This window comes from Falco punctatus, assembly GCF_963210335.1.
Source record: "Falco punctatus genome assembly, chromosome: 3".
Taxonomy (NCBI): Eukaryota; Metazoa; Chordata; class Aves; order Falconiformes; family Falconidae; genus Falco; species Falco punctatus.
This window is the reverse complement of record NC_137582.1, coordinates 30,297,293-30,324,444: the sequence shown is the minus strand read 5'-3', so window position 1 is coordinate 30,324,444 and position 27,152 is coordinate 30,297,293. Positions and strand designations below refer to the sequence as shown.

The following is a 27,152-nucleotide window of genomic DNA, read 5'->3' as shown; positions in this document are numbered from 1 at the left end:
TCCTTACAATGTGGATTTCTCTTTCCTCACCACATCTCCTCCAGGAATTAAGTGGCTTTTTCCTAGTTCAGAAGACTTAAAAATCCCCAATTTCTTTAAAAATGTTTATTTAAATGTATAACAATATGTGTCTGCTGCTGTAAGTAGGCTCATAGGTGATGAATTTCACATACTGGACATGGTTCTGGGCAGCTGGCTCTGGGTGGCCCTGTTTGAGCAGGGAGGTTGGACCAGATGACCTCCAGAGGTCCCTGCCAATTGCAACCATTCTGTGATTCTGTTATCATTATATGGATAAATAGCATTAAAATTTGTAACAGCTGATGTGAAGAATGTCTGTAATCTGGTTTGAAAGCTTCAACTCTTAACAGTTTCTCATAGGGTAGCATGTAGGCAAAGATATGATTGAGCTTTAGAGATTTCCTTCGGAAACTTAATTCACTGGCATTTCGCTGATAAAGTCAGAATTTAGTAACTGAGACAAATAGCATAGAAGAATATTGAAGAAGCCTCAGATGGCTAAATATTGTATGCATTTTGAAAACACCTCTTGAGTAGTGACTGAAACATGGGAATTACAAAGCAGACTGAAATAAAGGGTTGCAAATGTATTATTTTAGCTTACAGATTTACTGCAGAGGATGGCCAATACTGGAGATCTGCTTATTCAGTTTTACCCTAATATTCAATGTGCAGTTCTAAGCTTATTTTAGGATTTAGGATGTTGCATTGTATACCAACTGATTTCTGATCATTATTGTGGTATCAGAATTGTTCTCAAGTATCCATTGAGTCTCTCCTCTTGAAACAAAGAGTATTTTTATCCCCCTTTTTTCCTGTCTGAAACAAAAAGCATTTTTATTCCCATTTTGCACGTGGGAAATGGAGGCAGAGAATGATTTAATATTGGGAGTATCAGTGAAGTTGAGCATAGATTTAGATCCTGATTTCTCTTCTTTCCCCACACGTGGGTTTTTGTTTTTTTTTTTCCTGCCGTATCAGGCTTTATATACAACGTGACTTTAAAACTGTTGACTTCAGCTGCAGCTGTAATGCTCAGCACTTCTGTAAGTCAGATCCTAAGATCTCAACAGAAGCACTGGAAAATAAGAAATATGTAAATAATGGCCAAATGTGAAAAAAACATTGAAGGGACTTACTAAGGAACTTGTCCATTAAATCAGATGTGGAGTCACTCACTCCAGTTAGCTCTGCACACAGCGGTGGTAGAAAGAGCCTCTGGAAGGCAAATAATTGCTTTAAGTAGTCATGAAACAGTCTGAAGCTTTCAGAGAGGAAAGAAGTCGCTCCATATTGCACTGCAAATGTCAGAGGAACTTTGTGATTATGTTTCGGGTTTCCCCCCGCCCCTTTTTTTTTATTTTCACAAGGCATAGCTATTCGGAAATTGAAGACACTGAAGCCTTACATCTGGTGGTGCATATTTTTCTTCTTTGTGTAATTTGTGTAACAATTGTTGGGGTTGGTGGTTTGTTTTTTAGTTCTTTCATCTACAGGTAGTGGTTGAAATCTTGAGTCTATTGAGAACAATGACCTAAATGGACCTGACACAGACTAGCTTTCCAGACATAGAGAATGTTAACAGTAAGATATTCTGATTGGTGTAAAAACACTCGATGTTTTTTATCAGAAGGTTTATTAAAAAATCATTACTGTATTCTTTCTGAGAGTCTGCTGGGGATGCTAGAGAAAGTGTTCTTTTTAATAATTCTGTAATAATTATAATAACTTGTGGAGCTGCTGTTAACATTGTGTTTTTATTTTTCTTTTCACAGCCCACATACTGGGTGGCAGAATTACCAGCGTGATGTGCCCCGGATTCCCACTGCTTGTATCTCTGTGGAAGATGCTGAAATGATGTCACGAATGTCTTTCTGGGGCACTAAGATTGTTGTGCACCTGAAGATGGGTGCTAAGACCTATCCAGACTCTCCTTCCTTTAACACTGTGGCAGAGATAGTTGGAAGCAAGTACCCAGAGCAAGTGAGTGAGAATATAGACAAAGAAACTTACTTTTTTTCCCCCCATATTTTTGAATAACAAAAGCCCAAAGAACAACCCTTCCTAAGAAATCCCTCAAACGAGTAACCCTTATTCACCTACTCTTCTACATTTCAGACATCTCAGCTTTTCGGTCTTTTTCAGGTAGCAGGTTTGAAACCACCAGGCTCAGTTCTAACATACTAGAATATATTTTAGAAAACTGTAAGGATTACCAAGAACAGGAAATTAATCTAAACTGTATACAATTTAACCTTCTCCTTTTTGTTTCCTTGGCTTAAAGCTCACTTTAAATAGTACCATCTGCATAGGCTCACAAAGCTTGTGTGTAAGCAGAAGTGAAATCCTAGCACTGTAACGAATATGGTTATTGTTTTAAATAACAAGCAGTAGGTTAAGGTTGCCGTAATCATTTGTGCTTGGGGTTTGCTTATTATTCTGCTAATATTCTTCAAGTGGTTTCTTGATCAGGCAAGTAAACCAGGTTCTGCTGTCTGGAAATAAAATTGTTTGCCTGAGTTTTTCCTCAATATAAAAAGTGAATGCAGGATGTCAGCTTAGCTTTTAGAAGATGTTTTTTCTGGTGAAAATCATTGCTGTCTTTAGCAGGAGTTGTATGTGTGTTAGTTTGGAGAAAGAAACCATCTGTGCTAAAAAGTATCTGCAAATTCTGTTTGAACACTAGTTAATCCTAAATTGTTGGCTTCCATTTTAAGAATTTTCTTCTTGCTTTCTCTTTTCTTCCAACCTCTTAGCCAAAAATCATACAAACTGAATTCATGGTGCTGAACAGTTTGTGCTTGGTATGAGGTCTTCTATGTCAGATTACAACACGGAATGATTTTTCTGGCAGTATGGTTTATTGTCAAAATGCTCATGCAACCTCAATTACAGCAGCACTAGAAATTGCTGCTAGAGTACATCTGCTCAGCCATGATTCTTTTCCAAACGTTGTAGTTTTCTAACTTCAGTGGAAAATAAGAATGACTATCTCTGTCCTTTAAATGAGGCATAGCTCTTAAAAGATTTCATCTTTTGTGAGGTGGTAGTTCTGTAGGGCTGGCTTGTGATGTCTGTTGATCCTCAGTGTTAGAACGAATGTATGGTTTCAGAAGCTTGATCGCTGAGCAGGGAAAAAGTAAAAGTAACTACCCACATGGCTGATTCATTTACATTGCCCACACCTATGAGTCTGGCTTCATGAAACACCTATTTACCAAGTTAAAGACAATGCCCCAATTTCTTAATTAGGGTACAGTTAATTTAATTTTGCCACCTGAATTTTTAGCCATGCTTCTAACCAGCCAATAGGCTATCTTTCCTGAATTATGTTTGGTATATAAAAAATCGACATTTCAATTGAGGTTATGAAGCGTCCAAATATAACCTTCAAAGATGTGTTAAGGTGCTTGTCTATACTTGATTTTCTTTTTGCTGTCTTGCTCTGTTTCTTTAAGTAATGAAATGGATTGGGATCCCTTCTTCCACTGAGAAGCTCAGTTTTTTGAAACACTGGGTAAAGACTTATTTACAAGCCCCCTGCTGATGTTAATGAGAGTGGTAGTGGACACACTTTGAAAATGTAACCAAGAAACAGAAAAATAAAACAAGTGAATGTTTAGGTTTTTTAGTACTCAGTTCCTCTTGAAGCCTTAATGGGTGCTTCACCACACTCATTCCACTGCGTTACTCTGGTAAAAATGGGAACCAGCTAGCTATTTAGGCAATGAAATACATTGCAGACCGACCCAAACTCTTACAATACCTTTTATGCCAAAGTGTTTCAAAATGCAGTACAAATCCAGGGGAATAGAAAGGTGCCATTTCCATGGGCCAAAATTTCAGTGTAAGTTTTGAATTGAAATAAAAGCAAATCTGGATCTCTGAACTCTGGGTGAGAAATCAGCAGCGGGTGGTATTGCTGTTACAAAGGTCTAAAGCAAAACAGTTTGAAATTAAGCTGAAGTCTGTGAAACATGACTGGTCACAGGTATTGCAGCAAATTGCTACTTAAAAAACCACAGCTTAATTAAAAATGAGGATCGCTGTAGGATACTAAAGAAGTCTGGTGAGAAGTGATACAGTTTTAGATGTAACTGCACATTAGGCATGTTTATGCTCATCTGTATATTGACCAGAATTTAATATATTGCTTGATTTATAAATAATTCATTAATTCCTCCTGTGAGATTTTAGCATGTTTATTAAAGATAATCACCAAGAACCAAAATATTTGTTTGAAAATTTTATCTGTTGAAAGCATTATTATTATGAGCATATTATTATGAGATATATTATTGTGCATATAAAAGCATATTATTATGAGAAAACAATTTACAGTTTTTTCTTACCTCTTTTCCATTTTTATTTTTTTTAATTGACCATCATGTAGCATGTCCAGTCCAGTTCCTCCTTTTTAAGTAATTTTCCCAAGTGCTTTGTGTGGATTCTTGCATATAGCAATGGGTGGGGAAGAAAAAGTAGCAAAATATTAAGGAAAACTGAAAGAAAGTAGTTAACATACTTCTGACATATTTTCCTAAAAGTTTGCTGTATTTTAGACTTAGTGTTCTTAAAGTCTTGTAATACATGCTTTGTTTTGCTGTTGCAAGAAATGTTTGATATATCATCAGAATTGATCCTCAGAATTGTCAAATGTGCAAACCTTTGCTTAGGCACCTATGCTTAACTTCAACACATTTACATTTCTGAATAACTTAAAGCAGTAAAAGAAATGCAATTACTGCTTTGTGAAGCATTGAGCTCTCAGGGATGCTTTCATCTTCAGAAGCGATGATATGGCATGGGTGCAGCAGTCTTGTTGCTTTTTGCCGCAGCTTTGCACCCAAGGCACACAGGTACTTTTGAAAAGTTAACCCCTGATACTTCAGATTTCTCCTCTGCTTTATCCTTTCTGTTTGACCAGCCAGCAGCAGTAAGCAAATGCTTTAGTATCAATTGCTCCAATTAAGAAAAATGGACTTTGAAACCTACTGTAAGTTTAAGCTTTGCACTACCAAATTTTCCGGTGGTGTAGGAAGCATCTGAACAGAAAAGGAAATGGGTTTAGTCACGCTGTCAGTAAAGTTCAGTGTCTCACCGGTGTTTCTGTTCTGTTTATCTTTGTATTATCCCTTCTAAGTTAGTGAAAGGCTGCTCTCCCCAGACAGGACCCTTGTTAATGTCAGAGCGGGCATGACCATGCATGATCTGAGCAGAGACATCCACCAGCCTTGTTCTCAGTCCGCAGGTCCTCATTCAGTGCCTGCTGAGGTCTATATACCCATATATCCCCAAAGGAGTGAGCCAGTGCCTGTAAGATAATGAGTTCAAGGTCAAGCTTTTCTTCATATAAGCAGATTGGAGGCACAGGACCAAACATGCTATGGCTTGATGCCTCTCTGAGCTTGGGATCCCATTCTCACAGTGCTTAGGACAGCAGGGAGAGTGGAAAACCTGTGGGTTGTGGAACTTAACGTATTTAATCGTGTATGACTGCTGACAGTTGAGCCAAAGAGTTTGTGAAATGAGGAAGGTATGGCAGCAGAGCCTGCTGAAGTCTAGGTTATTGCAGGTTAGAGACATCTGCAGGCCATTCCTGACTTTTATCGTGGAGGAGTTTTTGAAGCACACTGTTGAACCTGGGACCATGCTGTTAACATCCTTTTGTTCTGTATTGTGTGTTGGTGAGATGCTTTATTTAAACTGTGTAAGCTGGTGCTGGAGATTGGTTGACTGAGTAATTCACAAGTTAACTCGTGGGTTTTATTTGAAATTTAGGCAGAGCTGGCAGTAAAAACGTGTTTATCCTCTCATTTTAATACAGATGTAACATGATTGGTCTTAAAGTGCAGAAGCAACCGTTCCCATCTCTGGGGAAATGCTATAAATAACAGCTGTTTGTTGTTAGTCTGGCTTCAGTGTACCTAATATGCCAAACATGGAACCACAAAATACTTGATTAACTGGAAAGGTATCAAAGTGGATAAAGATATAACCCTTCTATAAGCCTGACTTGCAGTGTTTTGCCATACTGTGCATTTCTTGGTGTGCAGTGCTGTTCCACTTATCTTAGAGTTACTAAGTGATGGGAAAACTGTTTTCTAAGTGCCCTACAAAGTACATACATTTAATGGTTGCTCATTATTCTGTGATCTAGCATAAATACTGTAGAGAAGAAACAGAGAAGCTCATAAGTGGCTTTTTTGGAATCCTGAAGAGCTGTTCCAGGAATTCACTCAACACAGCTTTTTTGCCTCCTGTTTTAATGGAGTGCCATATCTGCAAAATGTACCGTTAGAAAAGTTACTCTATTTTGAACACCACAGGCATAACAAATCATTGAAGAATTTACTGTAGCTCTGAGCCAGGTTTGGGCAGCACTTTGAAAGTAGCAGTCCTAGGGATGACCTAAGAGTGACAGAGATGCTAAGGTAATAGATTGTGATGTTCTTTACCAGTTTGTGATTGATGTAACAGAACCTGTTCTACAAAGGAAATAGCAGCTTATTTACTTTTTCATTCTTTTTCCTTTCCTTATTTCAAAAATTGGCCCTGTCTTGGAATTTGTGGTACTGGGCAAAGCTCCAGGGAACAAGAGAACATGAAAATTGTCCAGGCTTCTGAGCCTGTTAGACATTCATGCACATAAGGGAAGAAATAATTTGTAGACAAAAAAAAGACCCCCAGCCCCAGGGGAGGAAAAAAAAAAGAAAAAAAGAAAGACTTCTCTGAAGATGTGTAATACTCGGTATAATGTTGTTTTATGGCCTGGCATCAGTTCTACATATGTTAACAAAATGTCTATCCATTAGCCCTTTGATGTGGCTTCCAGATATCCCTATGTTCAAACTTTATCGTGCATACAATAGAGCTTTGAGTAGAAATGTTTTAAGAGCCTGGTGCCATCACGTTATGGCTCCATTATCACATTTTCTCCATGTGGATTGTTTTGCTATTCATTCCAAAATGTTGTAAAGTGCACTTCTGTGAGCCTCTCTTCTGTGACTGTAAGATGATGCCTGTCACTGCTAGAATTTAAGAGATTGTTATAGAGATTGGGTTTCGAGGGTGCCAGCCTGTTACTTCGTGGTAGTGAACTGATGGGAAAGAAGAGGAAGAAAGAGAAATGGTGAAAAAGAAACAAGAGAAAGGGTGAATTAGAAACATTGGCGTTGTTAGGAAATGTATTTTCTTTGAAGGTTTTGTATTGATACTTGCTGAAAAAAACATGTGTTTTATTAGTAACGGGACTTTGCACTATTAATTTGGGGGTTTGTTTTTTATGTGTCTTGTGGGAGTGGCAATATTGCCATCATTTGTTCTTAAACAGAGGTCTTGTCATGACGAAAACAAATTAATGTGAAACTGATATGGAGGAATTTTTTTCTTTGTAACTTGACCTTTTTGTTTTTTAACTGCCAGAAAGCCTACCAAATTTTAAGACTAAAGTGCATGCTAAATTTGCGGTGTAAGGCTTGGCAAACCTCCCAAATCTTGAATTTCCCATTTAAAACCCAAAAGTTGACTGAAAGCATTTAGTTGTGCTAGGGAGAACTTGGCAGTAGTTTGCCTTCTGACTCTGAATGACCAATGCAGCCTAAAGTAGGCATGTATTTTGGAAACCTTAGTATCTGGGTATGCAACAAATACATCTTAAAAGTAATTTGTATATATGTGGTTGATGTGGTTAAGGGGCAACAGTTAAAAATCATTGTAGTACTTAAAATATATGTCTGAAATATTGGTGGAACAAGTGAATGTATATAAGTGGAAGAAAGATTAAAAATAACTTAGATGTTTTAAAAAATTATTTTCCTGATACAGTGTTGCTGGAAGGCACCAGGTCAGGTTCACCAGTGTAATGTGACCTTTGCAATGTTCAGATATTTTCAAAATGGCTAGATCATATATAAAAATGGGCAGCTGAGAGTGAGGGAGAGGGCCGGGGTGGTAGCAGTCTCTGCTGGTCTTGGAGTCTCCTGAAATTGGTGTGTGTCTCAGCTTGGTGATGCCAGAGCAGAGCCAAGGGATGTGCTCCACTGGGTCAGCACAGTCAGCAGCTATTTGAAAGGGATCTCCTCTTGCCAGCTGAGGCACAGTAGCTGTCACTGCATGGGAGCTATTGCCACATGAAGGAAAGATGTATTAGCTTTAGTTGCCATCAACGCCTGGTCTCCACAGGGAGCAGGACTCTTCTTAGAGTGTTCTGGCATGCAACTGGTGATATCCTGTGTTACAGCAGCACCAGGGTGACAGTGACAAGGGTTGAGGACATCTAAGTGGCCTTCCTCACTAGAGTCAAGCGGAGTCTGGAGGAATTGAATGCTGCTGTCACCCTTTTATACATGTTCCGTTTGGATTCTCCTGATGTAAACTCCGGCAGCGTGCATTCTGCCTTCCGCCTGAGCTTGGGCATAGATATTGCCACATACACAACAGCTGGCTGCCCACCCCAGCTCCTATCTGTTTTGGAATCCAGGCTGGTATCTGCCCAAAGCTACTTGCTAGACCTTTTCTCTGTGCTCTAGTCTTCAGAGCGTTCAGTTGGGTTTTAAATCCTCTACTTCCTAAACTGCAACCAACTAAATTGTGAGACTAGAAATGGAAAAAGTAACATTTAGGGTGCTTGTGCTGTTGGCGAGCAAATTTATCTAAGCATGCAGTTTTGTAGTCCTTTTGATGATGTGAGTATAAGCAGATACACTGTAATATTTTTTCCTCCCACCCATTCCTTTGTCTCTACTCCCACGGAGCAGTTTAAAGAATTACTGTGGGATTTTATTTCAGTAATAATTTACAAATACACATAGGATTTACAGAATGGTTGTGAAAGCTTTTTTTCTCCATATTGAAAAAGTTATCTTCTAAAATTACACTGCACCTTTCTTGCACTCTGATACACCAGAGTGTCTGAAGGGTAGTCCTGAGTTTGGCAGATGTGATAGTTGCCTGAGGCATGAAGTAAAAACCCACAATATTGAGGAGGAAGGAGGAAAGAAACCATATCATACTTTTCATTATGAATAAGTAGGTGCCAGAAACACTAGTGCCAAGCATTCAAGGATTAGTTTTAAAAACAAATTGAAAACAAATTCAAGGATTAGTTTATTCACTGCAGAAGTAGTCAAATAGCTGTAGTAGTATGTTTGTATTTGTTAGGTGCAGACTGTATGCTTAAACATGTACAACACAAGGAGGACTACCAAGATAGTTGTTGCCTAACGATGATTGGAGTGCTGAAAAAATACCTTTTTTCCATGCAAAGCTAATGGAAAACTGCATGTCTGAGAGCGTGTGTGTTGGATGTAGAGGGCTGTTTGATACACATTCAGAGGTTCTCACACACAGGACTAATGTGGAGGAAGATCTGACTGAGATTTTAGATGGTGGATTGAGCTAACATTGCTAGTGGAGTGGCCGGAAAATCTTAAAAGCAGCGAAATATAAAATGGTCAGGTTGGGGCTGAGGTGAAAGGGGGAAAGAACTTGGTCTCTACTCAGTCCTACTAAGATACTGACAAGATGTTATTCTAGGAAAGGTGCAGTTGCAGCAGCTGTGAGAGATGGTTACTCAAGGAGGTAGCAGAATATCTGGCGGAGTTCATAGTTTGAGTGGGCAGAGACACAGTATTCTTGAGAAACAATGAACCAGCTGCAGAATTGTGGGTACACTTGTTAGGGTTTCACGCATTGCGTTGCTGCTTTATGAGAGCAAGGAGTGGGGAGAGATGGTAAAAACGGTAGGCTGACCACAGTTGGCATGATATTTAAGAGAATTTGTCACAATAGCTTGGTTTTCTTTGTTAGCACATGCTTCAGAACGTCAATATAATTAGTTCTTTTTTTTTTAATACCATTGTTATGTAGGTTTTTTATACAGTTTCATCAGCCTAGGAGTCCCCTAGGCTTCTGAGACCGTAAAGATCTTGCACTTTGCCTTTGTAGCTTTTTTGCAAATGTAGTCACAATGATGCAAAAATATTTATTCTAGTTTGGCAAAGCAAAATACTCTGTAAAGCACATTATAGCAGTAAAATTTGTCCAAAATAATTGTTAATAAAATGCTAAAGAACTTGTTAAATCTTGATTAAATCAAAGAACGAGTTTTGTTCATGGAGTTTCTCAAATATTGTCAGTACTTATACCAATGGTATACCACGATGTATCTAGAATTTCATTTTGCACAAATACAATTCTGATTTATTCTAACAGGTAAATGGAAATTTTGGACAAACTCCTGATTCATCTGGTTGACTGTGTTCAGTAGTACTTGTTCAAAAAGTCAACTGATTTATGTGTTTAGGACTGAGATCCAGTTTCTTCTTTATTGAGGTTGCAAAGAAAAAAACCCATGTTACAGAGTCTTTAACAGAAAATTTATTTTGTTCTACAGGTTCTGTAGTTTTGCTTTGTTATACATGCTGAAAAGTATGTTCCTCAAAGTCTGCATTTCCTTTCCCCACTAGTTTTTGTTCTGTCATTTATTCCATAGATTAGTTTACAGATCTGAACAAAAATAAACTAAAATACATATTTTTCTGGTAGTTACATAGTCCCTCGACATCTGATTTCTCTCACAGTGTTTGAATTTACAGCCATCATTGTGAAATATTAGTCTCAAGAACGGTGTACAATGTGCTGGTGTAAGTTACTCAGAAAAAAACTCCTATGTTCATCTAATCATACATACATTATCATATAGAGGTTGAATGGAGTAATATCATGATGTAAGATGAAACATTTGGAAATTGTACCAATTCACTGTTTTTTCCTAGAGTGCATATAAGCAAATAGAAGTAGGATTTTCCTTGTATTTTAAATATTTCAACTCAGCAGAGAAGGATATTAATGCTGGCTCAGTACTTCTGTATCGCTTAAAATTCTGGGCTTTATTTTTTAATTGTGTGCTTGGTCCAAATGATCATTGTGCTTAGTTTCTGCTTTCAGTGATGTCAACTGGACAAATATTTTTCTCATCTCCGTGTGCCAAGTTTAACGTGCTGCTTGTGGGAGAAGATATTTAATGAAATAATATTCCTTCACTGTAATGGAATTTGTTGCTGTAAGCTATATATATATATAGATATATACATATGATAGTTTTAGGACACCACCTTCTGTGGCGTGCTGCTCAGCAGAGTAAGAGCATATTCTGCCATTCCACATGGGAAATGTCTGTCATCCAGCTTCTTGCCAGGAGAGTGATTACTGAGCTCTAAAACGTGATGTCCTCCATCCTCTTCTTTCCCCTTTCAAATGATCAGGAAGAGGACCTAAGGTTACGTGATTCTTTGTGAAGGAAATGAAAAACGATCTTGAACTGTTGACAAATACGTTCCTCTCTGTCTTATCTTAAAGCAGATACTACAGCTTGTGGTCTGTTCTGCTTGTACGATTTTGTTTCTTGGCATTGTAAACCTGAAGTCTTGGATTTATGTTCTCCACTTCTGCCTGAGGTCCACTGACCTCAGTTTATATGCTAAAGTGCTCCAGGGATCTGTTCACTTAGCTGGAATTAATGTTCAGATGATACTGTATTTGACTGTCTCTTAACACGTTCTGCAAGTCTTTCTGGAAGACTGCAGCTGTGCATATAAATAGGCTATAGTTAATAAGACTATTTATAGCAAGCCCAAGTCTGACAATTTTTTTCTCATTCATTAAAGTTTCCAACCTTAAAATAAGTTTGACAAAATAATTGGATTGCACCCTTACCCACTAAGTATGGTGCATTTACTTTTTCATTGATTTGGTAGTTTAAATTAAAATTGCCTAGACAAATTTAAATGCTGAGTTTCAGGGAAGAGATAAAGCTAAGTATAAAGAAATATAAATAAGCTAGCTTTGATAGGCTGATTAAATTTCAACAAAATTAGTAAGGATAATATTCTAGATTATATGAAAAACACAATTTCCTGCTAGAGATCAATGCAACAGCCCTCACTTCCCCTGCAAAATACACAGCAAGCTTTTCAGAATGCTTGAGATTATTCATTGTACAAAGTCAGCAATGGTTAATACTCAAATTACTTCCATTTTCATTTATATGTAACAGGGTTTCTGTGAATTAAGAACTCCTTGGAGGATGTTCACAGTCGCACTTCAATTTGACCTTCTGAATCTGGTGGTGACTGGACCAGGGTGAAGGCATAAAGAATGTGATTCCAAGTGTTGGCAGGGTCACAAAGATAAAGTACTAAATACTCTGGATGAGAGAGTGGTTCAGAATAATCTTGGCAAATTCATAGGAATCATTAATACTCATCAGGTTGAAATGTGATCTGCTTTTCTTTAGGAAGCAGAAATTGAATGTACAGTGTGCCCCTGGCAGGGTGGCTCCTAACAGGGTCCTTGCTGTAACTGCTGAGAACAGTTGTGAAGTACTTAGGAATTAGCAGGTGTGGTACAAATTGTGGCATAAAAGTAATGAGATGACATCCAGCTTTTCCTTGGAAGAACTGTAGTGCCTGGTGAGCAAGCGTGTTTTAGACAGATCCACAAGTTGGGGGGTTGAAGGGTCACACTTGAAGAACGTGTTTGTACAGAGATGAATGGAGGCATCTAGACAATCTTTCATGAGTGCAAAAAGCTCAGGCTCCTGAGAGAGCATTCCATCATTCAGCATGCTGTAATTGCTGCAGTTTGTTTCAAAAGCCTCTGCACTAAAGAGACGGCTTTGTTTTTCTAATTATCTATGTAGCCCATTTAAAGCTCTTTTAGTGACCTTTCAGCACAGGATTCTGCAATATCACAAAGCATGAATATTAGCTAATTAAGATCCAGCCAATAATATACAGATGGGAAAATACATAATTTGCATGTCGGTCAAATTAAATCACTTGCTGCTAAATTCAGTTTTGTTAAAGGATAGAGGAATCCAGGTTTGTGTTGGAAACACAAGGAAATTTCATTTTTGTTTTCTAATAGGAGACATTTATTTCCGTAATTGGGAAAAGCTGTGTATATTTAAAGGAAAAACAAAAAAAAAAAATTCCAAACAAACCTTTCCCTGCTTAACTGAGGATCACTTAATGCATTTAATTAAGATGATCTTTTAAAGCCACTAGGAAGTTGAAGAAAGCAAGCTAGCTTTTAGTTGTTTAAATCTAGTGGCATTGAAATTGTTTAAATTGCTGTAAATACAGTTTAAGTGGTTTGAAAGAATCTTCTTTGCCTATAATTGCATTTTAATTTAAGTGTGTACATTTTAGGAATAGATAAGAATTTCTTCTGTCAGGGTGGTGCAAAATGATACTAGCATATTTGCAATAATTTAATTTTTCTTCTTTGAGCACTTAGAAATCTCTTGTTGAATCTTTGAAACAGAGAACTGATATTTTTTTTCTTTTCCATTATCTGAAACAACCTATTTAATTGTGATGTGGATGATAATTGCTAATACCAATTTAAAACTGGGGTGTTGAACGAAGCAGAACTAGAGATCAAGGGATTATCTGCATTGTGTTGAATAAATACAGCGGGTTGCTGTATGGATGCAACACTGACCTGGGATGTGGGTGTAGTGACAGTAGGTAGTGTGTCTTACCCATCGTATAACTCAAAGCATCCATCTCTTTATCTCTTGTGGCGTAGAATAAGAGACATCTTTGTCTCCCTCTTCTGTGGTGAACTGGCTGCAGTTGTAAACTCTACCAGAAGATAATCCACAAAAATTATTTATCTGAAACAATTACCATAATGCGGTGCAATTGCTCTAAAGCTGACCTACTGAATTAGTAATTAAGAAACCTCAGTTTATCTAAGGTTTTCTAGAACGCTACTGTGAAGAACTTCCTTTTTTTTTTTTTAGGGCGCTCTCCATTTTCTCTGCAGTATCTCAGGATTAGTCAAACCTTTGCCTCTAGAAGAAAATAAAATGATTGTCTAGTATGGGTTTAACAAACATGCATCTTTAATGATTTTGTTCTGCAGGTGAAATTGGAATTAGTTAGATGTGTGTATCAGTACATAAGATCAATATTTTAAGAAGTGATAAATCTAAAATGTTTATCACAGTCATCTTTGAACCTTGGAAAAGGGATCTGAAATTAACTAGCCTTTTCTCCCAGTTTTTTACACTCTTTGTTTTAGTCTTTTTGAAAAGAATAAAAATTAAGGAAAAATGGTAGCATAGCAAAAGGACTCATACTGTGAGCAAAGGAATGAAATAATTCTGCATCACTTTTTCACAAGCATAATAAACGGCACAAAAATATTTAATTGTGATGAATAAAAACACTCTGTAGATAACCTACCTATCAGGGATTTATAGAAACAAAGCAAATGTGAATTCAAGATACCATGATGTGACCTTCTGTTTCAGTCTTTGTGTCCTTCACCACTGGAACACTACCCCCACTACAGGTAATGAACTGCAGTGCTAAGTTTGCATTGGTGAGGATGCCAAATTTCTAGCTCCCTTCCCCTCACATCCTACCATCATAAACGAGCAACCTTCCCCCAGACGTAATCCACACCATCTGGTTTACTTCAGTCCCTTTTTGAAGTGGTGTGGATAGTCTTTCCTCCTTCTCCCATTTGTTTGAAATTAAGTGCAGAAAGAATTGTTTAGCTGTGTGCTACAGCTAAAATCTTGCACTGTGGCCTGCAGAGTACCAAACGATGGAAACCTTTTTGGTGGTTGACAAAAGGAGTCAGCTGGTGGGCAGGCTGAAGTTTTGGGAAGAGGAAGGAAGTACTTTGCAGGTCTTAAGACTGTGGCCCCTGTGGCTCTTTGGCTCAGCCACGAACAGGCTGTCATTTTGTGGGCCAGGAACATGTTTTTGGATGAAGAGCTGTATTGAAATACCCATTCTGTTTCTTGCTGTCAACCTTATTTATTTTTGTGATGCTTTAACTGTGCACCTGCTCTGCTGTTCCCCTGTTGAGTGCCTGCATGTGTGGTGAGCACACCTACCCCAGCATTGCTTGTTTGGACTGAGGCATGCTGACTATGCAACGACAAGTCCTGGGGAAAAGTGAAGGCAGTGGAAGGTGGGGGTTTGTCACTGATTGTTTCTAAAGAGATTTTTCCTCCTTAGCTGACCACTTGATGTAATCTGTGCAGTGCTAGCTATATGAGGCATGTGTATTTGAGCTACAGATTTGAGGGAACTTCTCTCAGGGTTCAAGGTGACCTACAGAGTGTTTCCCTCTCTACCCATTATGGTTATCTCGTTTCTGATTTATGTGTTGAAAGGAAATGGGAAAGAGAAGTATTTAGAGAGTAGATTCTCCTTCAGGTATTTATGCGTTATAGCAACTCCAAAAAACCTGAATGTGACTGCTGCTGCTCTGTCCTGAACCTCTCACTCCCAAGCCAAACTACAGAGGGACTACTCAAAGGCTACTATAAGCTTGTCTGACAGAATTTAACTTTCTAGAACTGGCATGGTTGGTGTTCAGACCAGATGATGAGCCACGTGTGTTGCAATGTTAATGGTTAAAAGAGAGACAACATTCATGGTTTCCCGAGTTACCTGCTAAAATGCTTCGAGTCCTTCCTGAAACAGTCCCCATGCGTGGTGATGAAACTTCTGTCATTCAGTTCTCTCTTCCTGCTTTTCAACAACCTCAGAGAATTGTGGGATGAACTGTGTGGGATGGACTCAAGCACCAGGGTGGATGAGACAAGTCAACATATTCTTTCTTCCTCACATTAAATTTCTGTAGTAATAGGACCAAGATCATATTGATCGTGTGCTTAGATAAATCAGTTCATGAATGAAGAGCAGCTAGATGAAGGTGAACTTGACATGGGGGAGCTCTGGTGGGAAAGACAAAAAGACATCCTTCTCTACCCTTCAGTTTTATGGGCCTGTGCTATCTAAAGACAGGATAAAAACCGTACACTCGGTAGGTATGCTCCTCTTGTATGACGGGCCATATTCTAACAAAACTGTTTGAGGAGATGCTACTTCTCAAAGTTGGTCCAAGCCTGTAGAATTAAATTCCTCAAGGAATACGTGTTTTTACTGACCTTCTGTTCCAGAGAGAGGCAGCTTCCTTTGACCTCACTTTTCTCTGCCATAGAAATACAGCAGCATGTACATCTGCAAGCACTATTCCTCCAGCAAAAATAAATAGAACTTTTTAGAAGACATTCCAATACATGTTTTTCTCCCCTTGGAATAGGTTAAAGGACAAACAGTATATGACAGATCCTCATCCTGCAGAATGATACACTACCAGTGGGTGTTTAACACGTACTCGTTACAGAGATTGATAGTCAGGGCTACTCTAATACTACAGCTATGAATAAAAATTTCTTTTAACTCTCTAGTTTTTAAAAAAATGGCTAAGGATGGATGTAGTGTTAGATTTTAGTCCCTTACTTTGTCTTAAACAGCAGGGAAAGATCAGGCTTTGGGAGTAGGGGGTTCACTTGATTGAGGGGCACCAATCCCATGAAAATCTGTACCTAAAATTTAGGGCCTCCCCCTAAGTGGGGCTAGCTGGGGAGTGAACTGGTAGGTGAACTCAGGATAAGAAGCAGGAAAATGGCACCTGGCTGAAGCTTACTGTTTGTATCTGGGCCGCAGAAGCATTGAGGAGACGTTGTCTTCTTCCTGGCTCTAGCATCTGGACTGATCAAGCACTTGGGACTAAAAATCACTGGGGAGTAGTCTGGCATTTGTATTTCCCCATGCAGGCAAATGTGTGTCCATGGTGGTATACAGCCCAGAGCAGCTGTCCCTGCGAGGGTTCGCTCAAGGGAACCATCAAGTAAAAGAAACCCAAGGTCCCAGTCCAAGTGTTCTTAAGTTCTGCTCTTGGATGACATCATTATTTTGCCTGGGGATTCTCTTGGATTTCATAGTCCTTGTGGATGCCCAAATATTAACGATGCTAATAAACACTGGCTTAAGCTTAGTTTGCCAAAAGATGCAGTAGGCCAGATCCATGACTCATGATGAGTGTTATCTTTTTTTTTTTTCTTCTTCTTCTTCTTCCTTTTCTTTCTTTCATTTGCTGGAAATTAACCAGCTTTTCAAAGACTCAGCGAATACCAAATAGGAGCAGCCTATGTGCTGAGATCCTATCCCAGTGTTCTGCTGACTGCAGTAGTTTTCTGCTGAATGCAAAATCAAGATCTGATGTTATAGCACCTTAATTTTAATGCTCTACATGACTCCACTGTCCATTTTAAAATGTAGTCTTCAAAATCTCTACAGTTAGTCTGTCAGACTGTGGACAGGTAGGAGACAACTACCAGGGGAAATGAATATAGATGATGAAGTGGATTTTCTCAAGGAAAAAAATCAGACTTCATATCCATTTATTAGAATTTTAACTTTCCCTTCTGCTTGCATCTTCTTTTTCCCAACCAAGCGTGTTTCTGAGTGAATGTGGTTTTTTTCTTTACTTACAGTCTCAGGAAGAGGGTTAGGAGGAAGAGATTTCTATTTTTACATTCATGGGAATGCGTTGGTTCAACAATGAGGGGGTTCTGATGTACCAAGGAAAATGTATTCTAAATTTATTATTATTAACAAAAAACAGAAGTGGTATGTGCTGAGTCCTCTTTTGGTTGCTGAAAGTTTTGTGTTGCACAGCCTGTCTTGCATACTTTTGAGAATAATCTTAGTCTGGAAATACATGTTCTGCACTGAATTAGGAATATTTTTGCTCACTTAAACCTGCTTATTCCAAGAACAGTAGGAAAACTTTGGGATAAATTTTTGCTGCATAAGATGCTTTGCTTCTGGGTGTGATGGCGCACAAATAATATATATCTGACATATTTGGGTATTGAGTTATATTGTTCTTGGTGATCTAACCAGGAAGATATTCAGTGAATGTTGTCAGAGCTGGGAATGGACCAGAGGACATATATGAAACAATAACTTAAGAGCAACTCACTTTTTCTTGAAATTCTAATCCACTGAGTTTCTTAGTAGAGATTTTTATTTAAATTATTTCTAATAACCAAAATAATATGTGAAAATTCGGTTTTGATTAAGGCTTCTAAAGCTATTTACGCAAGGGGCTGTGTGGAGGACAAGGTGCAGTGACTAAATCCGACAGATTCACTTGTTGTTTGTTGGGGTATATTTTTTCTCCCTTGCCTCTGACATTGGTAACCCATGCAGTGTGTTTTCTGCATTATTCTATGTTCAATGAACATACTCTCAGTATTTAACTGTATAGAGAATTCTTTTGAAACCAGTCACACTGTTTTCAGGTTTTTGCTGTGTCTTTTAAGAATGAAAAATACTGCAATTGAAGGTAGATGATTTACCATCTCGTTTGAAAGTGTATGTTAAAGAAGTTCCCAGTGATGCTACACTCAGGAACTCTTCTAAAGATAAAGGAAATTGTTATAATCCTTTCACTAGCTAATTTCTGTATGCTGTAATGGATTGCTGTGTATCCAGGGAAACTTGCTCAAAGGAAAAAAGAGTTTGTGACTTTTGTTTAGAGCATTTTGTGCAGCAGTTACTAGGCTAGACAGAATGATTAATAAATTACTGGTTTAGTAAATTGGAGCGAATCACTTTAGCTGTAACTGAATTACTAGAAAATTCATGCAACAACAATAAGAGGTTTTTACAGTGAAATTAAATATTTTGAATGGTGCTTTTGGTATTTGACAAGCTAATGTACCTTTTTTTATGGATTAAAATCATGTTACTGTGGCTTAGGAGGGGGAGGCTTGGGATATCATACCGAATTAGAATATTGTGGAGCACTAGATTTATCAAGATGCCACAAGTGATTGTGCTGGAGAATTGCATCCCCTTTCATTTTCAATGCAGTTTTAGTACTGGAATCGCCTTAGTAAGCTCTTACCCATCCTGCCATGCTGTGATAGCAAGGCTGCAGGATCAGCTCAGTGAAGTTAAACCTGTGCTCTGTGAAGCTGACCAGTGAGGGGAATGAGACCAAGTGGAAAGGCATCACGACACAGTTGCACCAGTGTAGTTTTACCCAGTCTGCTCCAGTTTTAGTTCACAGTGCTGGCAGTGTCTCCATGAAGCTGGGAAAACTGAGGCAGATGCTCAGGAAGCAGCAGTTAGCTTACTTCATGACAGACAGTTTTATACCTGGAGCATCAGACTGGTTTTATTTGAAGAGTCTTTTGATCCTTATTTGTTTTTCCTCCCTGAAATAAAGTGCAAAGTTTCAGTGAAAAGATATAGGTCAAGTGTTTCAAGATTCCTAGTAAGCGTCTAATCTAGAATGGTCCTTCTGCCTGTATTTTCCAGGCAGAACAACCAGAGACATTCTGTGTTTTAATTTCTTGACTTGGTTTGTCTCCTTTGTGCTGATCACATTTCCTCTAAGCTTTTAGCAATCTCAGCTTAAGTTCTTTTGTATGTACAGAATACTTAATATATATACATGCCTGTTGAAGGGGTTTTATTGCACATTTTTGTCAGTAGAAAGCGGACTTAATTGTAAACTGTAGTTTTTCTGATACTTCAAGTGAGCAAACAGTTCATACGGTTTACTTCTGCATTCAGCAGTTCCGGCAGAGAAACCAAACAGCCGTATCTGTTTAGACTGCCTCCATTCTGCTGAGCCTTTGTAGCCCTGCCAAAGTTCTCCACATCACTGAGCCTCCCTGTGAAAACCAGAGACCGCTTCACTTTGTTCATGGGGCTGAAAGCCACTCACAGTGTGGGATTTGGGGGCAGAATTCTTTCAAGAATGAATTACACTCAACCAGTTAGAGTCATCAGAGGAGTAAATCAAAGGCTTTGTTTTGACTGGTGCCTGGTTTGTTTTTGCCAATATTATGCTTGGTCAGAAAATTTAAAAGCGCCCCTTAATTAAGTGTGATATTTTTATAAGCAAAAAACAGGCAGAAGAATCTGGTGTAGCTTTCATTCTGTCCTCAGTGCAGGAACTTTATCATCTGAATGGTCCTGGCTTCTTTCTGTTATATCTTATAATGGACAACAATCATGCTTTAAAAACTGGGTGGGAAGATTGCAGTTTGTATAACATAGGGCTTTAAACAGAGGGCAAAAGATTGTACCTATATCTAAAAATCTGATCATGGAAACAGCTCCGCTTCTATAAATTGTTTATAAAGAATTAAAAACAAAGTGACAGAAATGCAGATGCCATGATATGAAGTGGCCAAAGCAGAATGATTTTAGGGAAAAAATGCACTTTCTTTTGTTTTTCAGTTTTCTGAGCATTTGAAAGAAACTGTGATGGAATATAACTTTGGACTACAGAATTATTAGCAAATATCCTTACAAATAACCACTGAGGAAACTACTTTTCATCCCAAAAGAATTTCCAGCATGTTGTGCTTGTAAAACTACTTAGGAGACTTAAGGAAGGAGAGTAGGAATGAACTGTTACTTTCAACATTGTTGAAATATGTTAAAAATTGTGCTGAAATAGTCAATGTTATTAGTTCATAATTATCATTGCTGAGCTACAAAAGTAATTAATTTTTGATTATGAACTTACGAAAGGTTCAATCAAACTAGTGTGTTGCAGGAGTTAATAATAAAAAGCCTTAGCACCCATTGCTACTTTAAAATCAAAATGTGGGAACCAAAACTGCTTTGCATGTGTTGGGTCAGGCACTCAGACTCTCTGGGAGAAAGGATTTTTTCTGAAAGTGGTCCTGTTAACTTGGGCAACTTTCAGTCTTATTAAAGGGGATAGAAGTTAGTTGTATTTTAACCAGTACTGTGTAAATGTTCCATCACACTGAATGTTGGTGGTGACCACATCTGCGACCTCAACTGTTCTGTTGGTTCCTAAGCTACACCAGCTGCAGCTGCGTCACAGCCATTCTTGCCAGTTTTTAGGTTCAGATCACTAGGCATCTTGCAATAAGGACTGATAGTCTGAAGCTGAGTAGATGTTCTAGAGGAATGAATGAAATGGATGTAGTGCTTTGGCTTTAGTCTGTGTTGCTGAAAAGGTACCATCTGTGCTGGTAGAAGGGTAGAATTTCACGGGCACTGAAAACTCTGGGGTCACGTATCCAGTTCTTGCAACCCAGATACAGTTATCCGCATGCAGTTACTCTCTGTGTATTTGGTACTTGCTAAACTTATGGTCCAGCAATAACAGGAGACTGAGTGGTGTTCTCATCTAGAATAAGTAATATGATATTTCTCCTAATTTTGCTATATTCAGGTAGCTGTAGTTATGTCCGTAGTCTCCCTGGTTTTCAGGACACTTAAATAGAACAACAGAGTAGTTACTCTCCCAAAGATTTTTACAGCTGAAACTGGGAATGAGAGAAGAGTTAAGTGGATGACACATAGGGAGCAATTAAAATACTGCTTTGTAAAAGTTTGGAAGTACAGGTTTTGAAATAAAAGTTCCGGAAGTTCAGAGCAAATACAGAAAGCTGTTTGATGGAAGTGGGGGAAGCTGAGGGATTAAACTCAGAGGATTTTGAGGCATGGGGAGTGATATGGTTGGTCAGTAGAAAGAGAAATCCTTTTACTCTGTCATGTTTAACTGAGGAATTAGGAATGTCAAAGAAAAGGAGGTTACAAAGGGGAGGTAACAAAAAAGGGTGGAGAGAGGTGTGAATCACAGTATGTGCACAGGGAATTAAAACAAGAACAACTTCAGAGGATAGTGAGACAGAAGAGACCTAAGTTTTTTTAAATCCTGACAGAGAAATTATAAGAAATGGAAGATAGTAAATTTGAGTATCTCTAACTACTCAGCCTTCTGAAACCAAAGTCTATTCTCATAGCTAGGATTTCTTGCAGGCTTATGTAGATCCTAGAGGTGTCTGCCAGTTGTCCTTGTGCTCTCACTAACTCCTCTTCAGATACTTTGTTCTTGATGGTTGCATCTAGATTTAAATTCTCTATATGTAGTATTTTTCAGCCCTTTCCATGACTAACAGTTTCAAGAACAGGTACTTCCTTTTAATCGCTTTTTTTCCCAATTAATACAGAGGCTTTCTGAAACAGAATTTACTGGAGCTGCCACATCACCACATAATGCAGTTGCAAGGATTTGTTGCAATTTAGGTATTGTCAATGGGACTTAATTTGGAAGTCCATCTTTAGCTTTCAATTTTCAGTCCTGCAAAGGAATAGTATTGATTAAAGGAATTCAGTGGAAAGAACACAAAATGTAGGCATAGGATGGGGAATGACAGGGGAGAATGACTGTAGAATAATTAGGTATTTCTGAAGTGAGTGGGTTAGTGGGGAGGGGGACAAAATGTCTGCATATAGTGTGAACAATTGCTTGAGGTAAACTAAGCAGGGAATATTTAGATGGAATATCATGAAAAGCTTCCTGAGAGAGACATTCAGCTGTCTACAGAATGGCCAATCACTTAGCTCCCTGAGCTTCCATGGTTCATGTTTTAAATGTTTCAGGTGCTGCAAAATACTGACAAGGAGAAAAGTTTGTTGTCATTTTCCATCTCTTCTGCCTCTAGTTTTTAGTCTGGTTTTGGTATTTCCACTATCTTATTAAACAAACTTCTGTTTAAAGCAAAACAAATTCCAGTGTATGAATAAATAACTTTTGCACAGCTGTCATCTTAGTGGAGAGGCCTTGGGATATGCCCGGTCGAAAGAGGAGAAAGGGTACAGGATTGTGGGCTGTCGTATCCAAATCTTCAGGCTTGCAGTTGGGAACTGCTGCTTGTACTCAAAGCTGAATTTTCTTTTTTTTTCTTACCCCAGTGGTTTTGGTTTATTTGCAGTCAGTGAACATTACAGAAGCATGTCAGAGCTAGCGAGGGAGGTTTTTGTCTATTTAATGTGGGATTGTTTCTATGGCCTGGAAGGTTTGGCAGAAAAGCACAGAGAAGAAACAAAAGTGTTTCTAAAATATCTCTATGTGAAGCCTGCAAAAGAATGATGATTTTTATTTGATAATTGCCCATCCACATAGTAGATAGTGAACGAGCCAAAGTTAGCGGTGACAGAAGTTATACAGCTGTTAGGAGAAGACTCCAGTGCAGTTATCTTTATAAGACACTTTGGAACTTGCTGAACTTCTGCTGGCCTTGCACTTACAGCCTTGTACATCTTTGATGCTGCTTTGGTATTCACAATGTGTAGTTAGTGTGTTTTCCTCTTGCTCATCCAATCTTTTGATCTCTTCTGTTCTGATGGCAATTGAAACTAGCCTGGACCCTTTTCAGCAGCTTTTTGGAGATGATGTCTTCCACCTTCTGAAATAATCCATCTTCTCCCAATATACATTTTGGTGAGCTGTTTTTAGGACTCCTTCAAATGCTTCGTGGTATAGTAAAATCCAAGTCAAGGCAAGGTATTCTGCGTTTTAGGGCAGTGTTAAGAGTGACTTGTACAAACTGTATGCATTTTGCTGAGTTATGTGAAAGCTACGATGAAATTCTTCTAAAGACAGTTTGTCCAACTTGGGGATAAAGTGGGATCTAGCTGTATTTACATCTAAGTGTCTTATGGAAAAGAGAGATGAATTGACTATCTGCGGCCTAGGAAGTGTTAGATCATGAGGATACTGGAAATTTCAGGACATTTTCTGGATGTTGGTCTTAATTGCTGATTATTTACATGAAAAGTTAATGCATGGAGCATGTTATATAAACCAAAAGAAATAAGAAATACTGTAAACATTGATTGGTTCAGATGGATGCAGCCAGACTAATCAAAACTATATTTAAACTGTGTTAACTGGAAGTGTTTAGACAAGATCTAACAAATTGTTTATTGACTGCTGGAGAGAAGGCTTATATCCAGTTTCAAAGGCTTTTGCACAGGGTCAGAGTTTCTTTATATGTCCCTTCTATAAAAGCCATGAGAAAAAACCTGTGTCCTTCTCTGCTTTCCTGCTCTGTTGATATGAATGTTGTTACTTGTACTGATGTCCTGAATACATTGTTTGCTAGTTATCGTATGCGTTCTTCTTTCTTAAAAATGAAGGGGCTCCTACCCTTAGGCATGCTAGTCCAGAAAAAAATGTTTTAGGTTATTGTACATCTTTTACTCAAATGTTGATTTTGTCATCTGTTAGCACTGTCCCCTGCTTCCTTTGTGCTTTTATTTGTTTATCTGTCAAAATTATATTAAATCTGCCAAAAACTACATTTTCTTGTTTTGGTATAGGAGACGTTATTTAAGATGCTATCTAGTCTACAATTTAGATATGTGGCTAGTGCTCAGTTCCTTCAAATACTATAAGAGAACCATCCTTTCAGCAAGCACTGGGAGAGGAGAAACTTAAGACCAAACTACCAGGCATACACAATGGCTTCTCTGTGCCTGTGGTTAACATAAATAAACCTAACTAGTACTTTCATTTATAAAGGATACATTGCAAAAGCCCTTGACACTGAAAACTCTATTTTTTTTCAGTAAATATATAAAAAAAAATACAAAAAATTACAATCTAATTAGTAAAATGTGACCATGTTCCTTGTTTACTAACCTGTTTCTCTGGTGAAACTTGCAGTATGTCATGGTAGGCATCTTCATTTTGAGAGAAATGAGCATATTGTCAGTATATGCAGGGAACAGCTTTCTTGGGAATCAAACTCCATACTGCATCAAATCCAATCGTCACCTGCAGATGTAAAGCACACATCTATTACATTGCCTAAAATAAGCGTAATGTATGCAAACAGTGCTTTTTAATCAACAAATGATTTCCCACTGTGATAGGGAGAGGGAGGGAATACACAGGGATGATGGACACATCACTAAACACCATGGAAGTTATTCAGATGTGGTGGATTCTGGGAAACTCCATGAAATAATGTAGTCCTTGGTCATAGGTTCAATTAGAAAAAAAAACAAAAACAAAAAACAACAAACCAAACCACACTCAGCATACAGTCCAGACACTGAGGATCATGTGGAAGGGAGAACTGGGAGTAACGTATTTTTAGCTCACATTGTTTGATTATCTTTGGTGTTGTGTGTTGTCTGGATTAAAAACATTTGTGTTCAGAAGGTCTTTTGTCACCTACATCTAAACAAAATCTGGGTATACTTTCACTGGCATTTCTACCACTGGTCATATGGTCACTGTTAAATATTCCTAATGTGACAGTAATATACTTAGTAATTTCCCTTCTACTGAGAGCCTTGGAAAAGCAGTTTTCTTGCTATGGCTGATTGGCATGAAGAAAATACCATTAAAATCATATATTAGTAGTCTGCAGTCAAGAAATACGATATAGTATGTAGTATATTGTGGGTTTATGAAAATTTGTGTGTAACGTCCTGGATTTAGGGCAAAGGAAAACACTTTGCAAAAACAAGATGCAGAAGCATTGAGGGCAGATTTTTTTTTTTTTACTTCAATACATTGTTACTATTGGCCTAGATCATCTTACCATCAGTATTTTCCCTCAAGTACAAGAAAATGTACTTCTCTGGTTTTAGTGTAATTCTGGGTTCTGCAATGTTATTTCAGAAAAGGCATTTGCTACAAACGTCATGCTAACTGAACTTTAATCTTGTAACACTATTGTATTTTGTATGTGCATGAACTTTCTCATACTGAAAACCGTGTGCATCTCATTTTATTTATAAACTGTTGTTGTTTTAAGTCTTTGATGATCTGAAATTAGATTCTGAAAACTAAAACTTTAGTAACTTGCGGACCATTATAGGGTACTTGAAATGTTACATGTTCTGGTTAGAATGTGTGCAGACATCATATCTGAAGAATCACAGAATCATTTATGTTGGAAAAGACCTTTGAGATCATCAAGTCCAACCGTTCACCCACAACTGCCAAGTCCATCACTAAACCATGTCCCTAAGTACCATGTCTACATTGAATTACCTCCAGGGATGGTGATTCCACCCTGTTCCAATGGGCAGCCTGTTCCAGTGCTTCACCACCTTTTCAGTGAAACTTCAACTGGAAACTGTTCCAATCTAAACCTCCCCTGGCTCAACTTGAGGCCGTTTCCTCTTGTCCTGTCACTTGTTACCTGGGAGAAAAGACTGATCCCCACCTGCCTACAGCCTCTTTTCAGGCAGCTGTAGAGAGAGATCAGGCCTCCCCTGACCCTCCTGCTCTCCAGACTAAACACCCCCAGCTCCCTCAGCCGCTCCTCACAAGACCTGTGCTCCAGACCCTTCACCAGCTCCGCTGCCCTTCTCTGGACACGCTCCAGCACCTCAACGTCCCTTCTGAAGCGAGGGGCACAAAACTGAACCCCGGATTCGAGGTGCAGCCTCACCAGTGCTGAGTACAGGGGGACGATCACCGCCCTGGTCCCGCTGGCCACACTCTCGGATACAGGCCAGGACGCTGTGGGCCCCCTTGCCCCCCCGGGCACACTGCTGGCTCCTGCCCAGCCGGCCGTCACCCAGCTCCCCCAGGGCCTTCTCCCCCAGGCAGCTTCCCAGCCGCTCTGCCCCAGCCTGCAGCGCTGCCTGGGGCTGCTGTGACCCGAGGGCAGGGCCCGGCACTGAGCCTGGTTGAACCTCCAACAACTGGGCTCGGCCCATCGGCCCAGCCTGCCCAGATCCCTCTGCAGAGCCTCCTGCCCTCCAGCAGAGCAACACTTTCCCTGATGTATGGCCCGTTATGAAGTTCTGGAGATGAATGGTGCTTTATAAGGTGTTTTCTGTTTTTCTTCTCTGTGTCCTCCATGGTGGTCAAGCTGTAAATAAATAGGCTCTCAGGGCTCAATTAATTGAGAGAGAATTGGAGTTGTATATCGGACAGGCAGAAGAGACTGAAACTGGTTGATAAAGTAGCTTTCCAGGAATGTGAAAAAATCCCTGAATATCTCATTTTCGCCATCTGGTTGCCAAATGAAGGTTGCCCTCTGTCCTTACTATAAGTATTCATTTTCCTACCTTTCAGGTAAAGTTGCCCTGACTCAGCCTGAGCTGGGCAGTGGGAAAGGAGAGAAATGTTCTTCCTGATTTGCCTGGTAGCCACGGTGACGCACCAAAGCTGGCTGACCCCTCACACCTGTGAGGGAAACCCTGTCAGATTCTACCCTGGAGTTTAAAAAATAGGAGTAAGGAGGATGGGAGGGAGATCTTGGTTGCAACCTGATACTTAAGCTTTTTTTTTTACTTGTGAAAGCCAGTGTGGACACATGGGTGCAACTGCCAATCAAGATGGTCTGGAGAGCAAGCAAAAGAATTTCTCCAGGTGCTGCTATGGCAACTATGGTGAAGGTGGTGTGTGGGGACACCAAGATGACCCTGTGATGG

The 27,152-nt window shown here is 39.0% G+C and overlaps 1 protein-coding gene across 3 annotated transcripts in view; it reads left to right on the top strand.

The window, feature by feature from the left end:
• CPQ (carboxypeptidase Q) overlaps positions 1-27,152 on the top strand; it is a 179,675-nt gene that overhangs the window by 65,483 nt on the left and 87,040 nt on the right. For all 3 annotated transcript variants that reach the window (XM_080378496.1, XM_080378495.1, XM_080378494.1), the window contains one exon: positions 1,797-2,004. In XM_080378496.1, the coding sequence (XP_080234622.1) occupies positions 1,797-2,004 (208 nt within the window). The remainder of the gene's footprint in view (positions 1-1,796; positions 2,005-27,152) is intronic.